Source organism: Heptranchias perlo, chromosome 5 (genome assembly GCF_035084215.1).
Source record: "Heptranchias perlo isolate sHepPer1 chromosome 5, sHepPer1.hap1, whole genome shotgun sequence".
Lineage (NCBI taxonomy): Eukaryota > Metazoa > Chordata > Chondrichthyes > Hexanchiformes > Hexanchidae > Heptranchias > Heptranchias perlo.
Window position 1 is genome coordinate 98,832,143 of NC_090329.1, and position 9,827 is coordinate 98,841,969.

A 9,827-nucleotide genomic window follows, 5' to 3' on the forward strand; every position below is an offset into this window, starting at 1 on the left:
CTGTACCCTCTCTATTGCATCGACATTCTCCCTGTAGTGTGGAGCCCAAAACTGCACACAGCACTCCAACTGTGGTCTTACTAAAATTTTATACAGATTCACCATTACATCTCGACTTTTATATTCTATGCCCACCTAGAAAAATTGGTCCTTGGATTAGGGTGGGCAGTCAAAAGGACCTAGATAAAATTGGCAAGTGGTCTAGAACTATGGCAGATGAAACTGAAGGCAGATAAGTGCAAAATATTACATGCTGGAAAAAATTACTCAATGAATGGAGAAGGCTGAAAGAGATCTGGAAGTGATAGTAAACTCAGTGCTTACCATACCCGGTCATTACAGAGCAGCAATCAAGAAGGCAAACAGAATAATCAGGTATATTGCCAAATCAGTGGAGCATCAGGTAAATTTTAAGAATTTTAGCTCCTAGCACTGAACCTTGCCCACCAGGATCACATATCGGGAAATTGTGTGCACTCCCTCACAAATCATGGGAAGCACCCCACAATTTGAGGATTTGCGCTTCTTGTAGGCGAGGTGTATTTGTGAAATTTGCAAATATAAGTCTGAGGCTAGTCTACCGAAGCTGTAGTGCTCTGGTTAGGCCACACCTTGATTGATGTGTTGGAGGTGTTGTCCTTCATGAGGTATTAAATCGAGGCCCAGTAATTGGACTTTAAAGACCCAATTTTTGACAAAGAGCATGGGGTTCTCCCGATATTTAGCAATCAGCCAGTATCACCAAAATCAGATGAACTGGTTATTCATCCAATTAGTGTTTGTTGGATTTTGCTATGTGCCGAACAACTGCTATGTTTGCCTGTATAACTGTTGTTGCACTTCAAAGTAATTCATTGTATGTAAAGTGCTTTGAAATATTTGTGAGATGTGCTAAGGTGCTATGTAGATGCAAATCTTTCTTTATTATCTCGAGAGCTGAACAATGCATTTTATATATATGATATAAAAATATGTGGCGGAAAGGATAGGTGGCACTGACACCATCGTTTAATTCCCCTTAATCCTCAGCATATTAATTCAATAAATTGTATAGTGTTTTATTTCTGAATTTCTTTTCTATATTCTGCAGATCCTTCATCAAATTATTGAGGAACCATGAGCTGGAGTTTACTCCGTGATGTTTTAAGTGGAGTGAATCAATACTCCACTGTGGTGGGGAGAATTTGGTTGACTGTTATGTTCATATTCCGAGTCCTTGTCTATGTGGTGGCAGCAGAACGTGTCTGGAGTGATGAGCAGAAGGAGTTCACCTGCAACTCAGAGCAACCTGGTTGTGAAAATGTGTGTTTTGATCACTTCTTTCCAGTGTCCCAAGCAAGACTTTGGGCACTGCAACTTATCATGGTTTCCACCCCTTCTCTTTTGGTTGTCATGCATGTAGGTTACAGGGAACACAGGGAGAAGAAGTACAAAAAAAAACTGTATGTAGATAAAGGGAGCATTGATGGAGGTCTGTGGTGGACCTATTTCTTTAGTCTAGTGTTCAAAACGGGAGTTGAGATCAGTTTCTTGTTCGTGTTTCAGTGGATGTACAACGGGTTCTCTGTTCCTCGCCTTGTGAAATGTGAGGTCAGGCCCTGCCCCAATGTGGTGGATTGTTTTGTTGGTCGGCCAACAGAGAAGACCATTTTCATCTACTGCATGGCTGTCTCCTCAGGATTCTGCATACTGTTAAACATCTGTGAGATAAGTTACCTATTCGTAAAGCACTGTGGAGAATTCTGTCGGAAGAGACCTGGCAAACGAGCACAAAGGTTGAAATGTGGATGTGACCCGTTGCAGAGGAAACATGATGATCTACAAGCACTAAAAGGTGGTACGGTGAGGTCTTTCGTAAGCATTCACACGATGTGAAACCAGAAAAACATCAGTGCAATTTGTGATACTGCTGACTTAAGCTGCTTTTAGAACAGGGATACCAATGTGCTTTATTATGTAATGAACAAACATTAATTAAGTTACTGCCTGGGATTCTTCACATAATCTTTGAAGAAATTTTCATTCTTTGAATATTCTGATTTTTTTTTCCTGAACAGATGGGGATATGTAGAAGGGAGAATACTACGTTTATCATGGTTCAAATATACACAAACCGTAACTAAACTTTGTTACAGTTGAGTAAAGGATACATTGAGGGCAGTGTACATAGAATAACCTGATTATCATATGAATGACAGGTGTCAATGATATCCTGAGTAGATTTTTGACCAAGCTAACAAAAGACCACCTCCCTAATATACATCTACATGTGCAAACTTGTAAAGTTAACCTTTATGTGCAAAGTTCCTCTTGTTCCCTTTGAATTATGAAGAAATGTCTGTTGTGTGTTCGGTAACCATGAAGGTGACTGCACTGCTGAGGAAGTCATACAAGAGCTACCACACAGTCAAAACCTGTAACAGCCATGCAAAGTCACTGAAACATAATTTACATGCTCTGGCATAAGGGTGTGAACGTTACAAGTGTACATTGATTTCATTTCTCAGCCCTTTCAGCCTACTTTCTGGCACTGAATGTAATTTGAATTGTTTGTTATACACTGGTAAAATTTGTCAGAAAAGTATGGTGACTGGTTCAAATTTCACATTTACTATAAAACAATCAATCATAAACACTTATTTCACTATCCCTTAAAACATTTCCATTCACAAAAACACATTCAAATCCCTGAAAGTGTTTTCCAAAGTCCTTTTAGAAGCCACATTGGTTCTCACCCATCCTATTATATGTCAATAAAATAACATTTATAAAACAATAAGCACTTATAAATATTAAATACTTGTGAAAAAAATCACTAACTCTTACCAATAAACTCATTCATCCCATCTTCCAATATCTCAAACAGCGTTCACCTCATAGCACTCTCCTGTCTCAGGGTACTCGGTTGCTTTCTGCTCCCTTTCAGGAGCTTCAGTGGTTCAGCTGGACTTTGGAACCCAGTATTTTTTTTGGGCTGTTGCTCATTTGCAACCTTTCAGGCTTCCTTACATGCGTGACCTCAGTGCCCCCCAGTCTCCTGCTTTCCTCTTTTTTATGTGATCTTTCGGGCCTCTCTGTTTCATTACAGCTTCCCTTCTCACCTCTGCCCATGTTCTTTGTACTGTGCTTTGAAGTCACCATTCCTGGTGGCTGCACTCTGTGTTTCCAGGAGGCGCACTCTCAGTTCCCAGAGGGAGCGCTCTGTTCCCAGGGATTGCACTCTCTGTTCCCAGTGGCTGCATTTCTGCTCCTAGGGGTCACACTCTCTGTTCCCAGGGGGGCACTCTGTTCCCAGGTGGGGGGGGGGGGGCACTCTCTGCACCCAAGGGTTGCACTGTCTGCTCCCAGGGGTCACACTCTTTGTTCCTGGTGGCTGTTCTCTGTACCCTGGCAACTCGTAGGACTCCCAACTACAAACCTCTTCCTCCCCCACCCCAAAGTGTTCCCAAACCCATCCTCCAATTGCTCCATAACCTGTGCCAAAGGACACCAGTTACTCCAAAAACCAGCTCCCAATATCTTCACTCCCAAGCCTACCAAGTGCTCCCAGCCCAGACTACAGCTCCATCCAGTTGCACATTCAAGCTCCAAAGAACACTTGTCCCAACCTTAGCGACCTTCTGCATGTTCAGCTATAGTAAAATATTTTATTTCTAAAAATAGGAAAGAAAAATCTTGTTAATATTTTGAGTACTGAATGACCTATGAAAATAGTCACAATAACTTCGCACGTATTGTTACTGCAGATTTCTAGCCTAGGATACTATAAAGGACAAACAGAAATCAAGGTCACCACAGAACATTTATGAAATTACAGAATTCTTTAAATAAACTAAAATACATATACACTAATGGGTAGAACCTCTGAATGGCAAAATTTACATCTGAGTAAATAAGGTGTTCCAACTTTATTCCAGTGTGCGCTATTTTTATGTAGACTTTAACCTGGTTGGTAATACCTGTATAAAAATAACACATACAGAAATGTAGCAAGGTGTCTGGAGAATGGTCTTCAGAATTGTCATAGCTATTGATTGAAGATCTGAAAAAATTAATAGAAAGGATGTCAGTAGTGTACGTCAAGACCAATCAATACTGAGAAGTGTCTATTTTCAGTGCAAAATGAGTGCTATCAAAGCCATGCATTATGACGCTACAAACCTTCGAAGGGCAGGTTTAACAAGGAATGTATACAATATATGCACCCAACTTAAAGATTTACATCTATTTTTGCCTGTGGGTGTGAGTTGACACATATAGCACATTCATCTGAAATGTTACTGCTGAGTAAGTGCTGAACAGATAAAGTAGGAAGCAGAATTCTACCGTAGCTAGGTTTTAATTAACCCTGAGCCATCCACTAATAGCTGAGCAGACTTATCTGGTGAGTAGCTGAGCCATAGAGGAAAGGGAATTCCCAAACCTCAATTTTGGTCCATGTTGAGTTAACTGATCTCAGCTGGGTTACTGTCGATTAGAAAGGGGAATATCAGACAATGTCCTACTCAACTCTGTCTAGTGACTCCCAATGGAAGTGTTGGGTGAAGATAGGATTCGGCTTGCCTGTGATGCTCTTTGCAGTCCATCGAACCAATGCTTAAGAAGGAATGAATACCTTCAGGAGAGAAGAGAGAAAAATATAAAATTGGTGAAAAATTAATGCACTGTCAAAATTAAGCAATATAGAAATAACAACACAAAATGTTGGAAATATGCTGCAGGTCAATCAGCATCTGTAATGAGAAAAGGCATTTTGGGTGTAAACCCTTCATTAGAATGTTATAATACACGTCAGCTCAAGTGTTGGGAAAAAGTAAGTTCAAATTATATAGGGCTATTTATCTCACATCAAAAGAAAAGGAGTTTCAAGAATGTTCTAGTTCGATATACCAACCACATCCATCAATAATAAAATTTACTCTGCTTGACAACAATAAATATGTATATGTATTGCTGCAAATGGGATGAGTTTTTGCAAACTCACATTCTTATGCGATGGGAAACAAAAATACAGACTCAGCCCACTCTTCGGCTGCCTCATCTTAACGCTAAATTGGTTGGATTTATTTTTTTACACTGAGTAAAATGATGCAAAAGAGATATAAAAAAAATAAATTAGATGGGCTACAAAAATATTTATTGTGCTACGTAGTGTTTAGGGACTTTGAGCGGGTCTTGAAATGAGCTTGAATACCTGACTCCGAAGCACTCCTTCACTGTGACGCTTCTTGCACTTTATTTTATTTTTTCTTGGCATGTGGGCAACACTGGCAAGGCTGCATTTATTGCCCATTTCAGAGGGCATTAAAAATCAACCACATATATGGGACTGGAGTCACATGCATGCCAGGCCAGGTAGGGGTGGCAGGTTCCTTTTACTTAAAAGATATTAGTGATCCAGTTGGGTTTTTACAACAATCTGGCAAGCCTTTCATGGTCATTTTTCTGGTGCAAGCCCACAAATTACCAGATTTATTGACTTGTTCACAATTTAGCATGGTGGGATGTGAACTCACAGGCTCTGGGTTATTGTAACTACTAAACTACTTTACCCGAGTTATTTCTGTCAATCATCATTAATTTATATGTGGTAGACATGATGCTCGCTTTAATATTTTATGTATAGAGTTTGTTGTATCTGAAATGAAAATATTTTACTTTCTAAAAGACAAATGTCGTTTTAATATTTTTGTTTGATTACGCCTCTGTGAAGTGCTTTGGGATGCTATTCTATGTTAAAGGAACTATATAAATGCAAGTTGTTATTGGCAATATATTTACTATAATAGATGTTGTCTTGAAGAAAATAAAAAAATGTATTAAATGTGATTCTTTAACTCATCTATCATGGTGTCTTTTTACTAATTTTAAGCACTCCTGACATAATTGATAATTTTGAATGGAATTTTTCAACAAGGACAAAAATTTGGCTGGTTACATTTTAAAGTGGAAATATTCTAAAGTTTGAAGCAAATTCACTTTATTTAACGATTTCTAGGAATTTATTTTCCCAGTGCTATTGTATATGAAATTCAACACGTGTATTTGAGAAACTGGAAATTTTTTGAGTATATATTAACATGACAAAAATAAGGGTCTCAATTTTAAAACCGAGCCAGGAAGGGGGCGGGGGTGTCCATTAGTGCGGATTCCCCGGACGTTCTTCTGATTTTGACATAGGACGTCTTTTATTTTTTTTGTCAGTTTCCCGTCCGACTGACCGGCCTGATTGACAGGCTGGTCTCAGGGAGAGGACGTCTTCAGGTAAGTCTGCAGGTATTCTTAGTTTGTATGCATGGCGGGGGGGACTTGGGGGGGCATGGGGGGGCAAGGGTGGGCAAGGGGCATGGGTGGGCAAGGGACACGGGTGGGCATAGGTGGGCACGGGGGTCGCAAGTCATGGGGGGTGGGATCGGGGGTCAGTCACAGGGGGCGGGATCGGGGGTCATCGTGGGGGTCCGCAATCATTGAGGGGGAGGATCAGGGTAGGGGGATCGGGATCGGGGTCTGAGGATCGGGGTCGGGGTCGGTGGATCGGGGCCGGGTTGGGGGGTCAGGTTGGGGTTGGAGAATCGGGGTCGGAGGATCGGGGCTGGGTCGGGGGTCTGCGATCGGGGGTCAGAGGCCACGATTGAGGGGGGAATCTGTGATCGGGGGTGGGGGAAAGGAGCAGGTAGGCTTGTTGGGCCTGTGTTATGTACTCCTGCTCCTTTGGCCCACAAGCTGTGCCATTTTAGGCACTTTCCTGTTAGTCTCGGGCCTTCTCGCCTCCTTTCATGAGGCGTAAAACAGAAGGCCCGGGAATCCTGACCCCCCCCCGGGGTTGAAATCGAGAATTAGTGAAAAATGGAGGCCGGAAGCCTCCCTCACCCGCCTCCTGGGAGCGGGTTGGTCACCCTCCCCTCGTCCCGCCCCTGTGAAAACCGGAAATAGGCAGGTCGGGGGTGAGTCTGAAATGGTGGCAATTTTCAATGCACCCCGCCCCCAAATATGGGAGGGAAAGTAGAGAGTGAGGAGGACATAAAAAACCTACAAGGGGATATAGACAGGCTGGGTGAGTGGGCGGAGATTTGGCAGATGCAATACAATATTGGAAAATGTGAGGTTATGCACTTTGGCAGGAAAAATCAGAGAGCAAGTTATTATCTTAATGGCGAGAAACTGGAAAGTACTGCAGTACAAAGGGATCTGGGGGTCCTAGTGCAAGAAAATCAAAAAGTTAGTATGCAGGTGCAGCAGGTGATCAAGAAGGCCAACGGAATGTTGGCGTTTATTGCTAGGGGGATAGAATATAAAAACAGGGAGGTATTGCTGCAGTTATATAAGGTATTGGTAAGACCGCACCTGGAATACTGCATACAGTTTTGGTGTCCATACTTAAGAAAAGACATACTTGCTCTCGAGGCAGTACAAAGAAGGTTCACTCGGTTAATCCCGGGGATGAGGGGGCGGACATATGAGGAGAGGTTGAGTAGATTGGGACTCTACTCATTGGAGTTCAGAAGAATGAGAGACGATCTTATTGAAACATATAAGATTGTGAAGGGGCTTGATCGGATGGATGCAGTGAGGATGTTCCCAAGGATGGGTGAAACTAGAACTAGGGGGCATAATCTTAGAATAAGGGGCTGCTCCTTCAAAACTGAGATGAGGAGAAACTTCTTCACTCAGAGGGTAGTAGGTCTGTGGAATTTGCTGCCCCAGGAAGCTGTGGAAACTACATCATTGAATAAATTTAAAATAGAAATAGAAGTAAAGGGAATTAGGGGTTACGGGGAGCGGGCAGGAAATTGGACATGAATTTAGATTTGAGGTTAGGATCAGATCAGCCATGATCTTATTGAATGGCGGAGCAGGCTCGAAGGGCCGATTGGCCTACTCCTGCTCCTAGTTCTTATGTTCTTATGTTCTTAACCCACCCGTTTTTTACTTTTAAAATTGAGCCCAAGGCTTTTTGTCTAGTTTTGATTTAGTGACTATTCCTTTAACACAGTACATAAGCATTTTAAAAACCAATTGCAGTTAAGATCACTGTACTAAGCTTATTCTGGTGCAACATTGCAAGTTTAGTCAGTTACAACCTAGAGAGGGAAATAATTTAATCTTAAACAATGCTGTGTGATTGGTTCAGTTTGTACATGACTGGCATTTCTTTTTAAAAACTGAATAGTGAGGCATTAAAAAACCAGAAATCCCGATAACTCTTTTCTAGAATATGAAAAGGAACTGTTTGGTTGAAATCAGGGGCTGCTTGAAAATCTCAGAGGAGGAACTGATCAGTTTGAAACTGTTGGCAGTTAGAAAAAGAATCTGTTTGAATTTTTAAAAAACAGTTTAGATGAATTAGGCTCCCACAGTGATTAGAAGTTGTAGGAAAAGAAACACAATTACTTCAAAGTTATTTGCAAAGCTGTACCTTAGTTCTGAGAGTTGTGATCTTTTGATTATTTTTATCCATTCGAAGAGTTAACTGGAAGGATGTCTGTTTTAGATATAAAATAAAATTATGTTCTTTTTCCTCTTTTGTAAAATAAATTCACTTGATATTTTAAACTTAAAATGAGGTCTAGTGTGATACTTCATTTCTGTCAAACAGTGGAGTGAGAACTTACGGAGGCATAAGATACGTCCAATAGCAAAAAGCATTTATCAGACAGGGTTTATTCTTTGTTTCCTGAGCTGCTTATCTAGCTTTCCAGGCAAGGATAAATACCCTTGAAGGTATGGGGAGTTGGGACTCATTCATGAGAATGACCTAAGAAATGGGAGACAAAATAATCTAGGGTAAAATAAGGTAAGAAAAGACCCAAAAATATAACACTTACCTTCCTCTGAAGCACGTACAATAATTTTTCCTAATTTCTTCCTTCATTTATTGATCCTTCCAGGCCATGCAATTCCTATGTCAGAGGCTCCTTTTCAGCCTACTGCTAATACCATTCATAACCATTTCCCAGAAGGCATGTAACAGTGCCCTGATGGGGACTCTCTATCTAGTTTTTCCCCTTCCTTTCTGCGAGGATATCCCTTGCCTCCCAAAACAGTATGACTGAGATCAGGAACTTAGCAGAATGGTAAGGAATCAAACCTGACTCCCACTGCCTGGTACTTCCTGCATTGGTGCTCTAACAGACTGTGCACACATGCTGTGGAATTTGGGTGCTTAAATTTTATGAAGTAAAATGGGATGTTTACTGACAGATAAGTGAACTTCTTTACCCAGAAAATGTGGAATTTGCTACCACATGGAGTAGTTGAGGCGAATAACATAGATGCATTTAAGGGGAACCTAGATAAGTACATGAGGGAGAAAGGAATAGAAGGATATGCTGAAAGGATTAGATGAAGTAGGGTGCGAGGAGGCTTATGTGGAGCATAAACACTGGCCACAGACCAGTTGGGCTGAATGGCCTGCTTCTGTACTGTAAATTTTATGTAATTCTATGAATAACAGAAACTCATCCATTCTTTGTTGTACACATAAAGACACAACATTTTTTAAAAGGATCATTGCTGATCCCACTGGGGATGATGGAGGGTGAATGAATAGTTATTTAGAAGAAACACTGACAGTAACAATGGCTGTACCGAGCTTGGCAGTGAACAGCAAGTCAGCTACTGCCTTTTCAATATAACAGTATGATCATTAATAGGTACTGCCAAAAGTAGATTACACTTTTAAAACACTGCACAAATGTTAGATTGGTGAACAGCAACATATTTGTTTCTCATCACGAAAAATCACAAATAACCCAAATCCAGCCCCTCAAAAAAAGGAGAAAAGTAGCATCTCTTTAATTATTGTCTCACAGAAAGCAACTTGACTT

At 41.0% G+C, this 9,827-nt stretch overlaps 1 protein-coding gene and 1 long non-coding RNA gene across 2 annotated transcripts; one reads left to right on the forward strand and one right to left on the reverse strand.

Annotated features, from left to right (window-relative positions):
* The first annotated feature begins 1,116 nt into the window (after positions 1–1,116).
* Positions 1,117–1,875, forward strand: gjb7 (gap junction protein beta 7). Its single transcript, XM_067983871.1, has one exon. The coding sequence runs from the start codon at positions 1,117–1,119 to the stop codon at positions 1,873–1,875; it is 759 nt and encodes a 252-aa protein (XP_067839972.1).
* Positions 1,876–3,858: 1,983 nt separating this feature from the next.
* On the reverse strand, positions 3,859–8,894 carry LOC137321477 (uncharacterized). Its single transcript, XR_010962828.1, has 3 exons — positions 8,826–8,894; positions 4,511–4,615; positions 3,859–4,042 (listed from the first exon to the last, which is right to left on the reverse strand). It is a non-coding gene; the product is annotated as an uncharacterized lncRNA (long non-coding RNA).
* Between the last annotated feature and the right edge of the window lie 933 nt (positions 8,895–9,827).

Bases quoted from the DNA above. Each gene is read 5' to 3' on its own strand.
- gjb7 (XM_067983871.1), top strand. From the start codon at position 1,117: ATGAGCTGGAGTTTACTCCGTGATGTTTTAAGTGGAGTGAATCAATAC.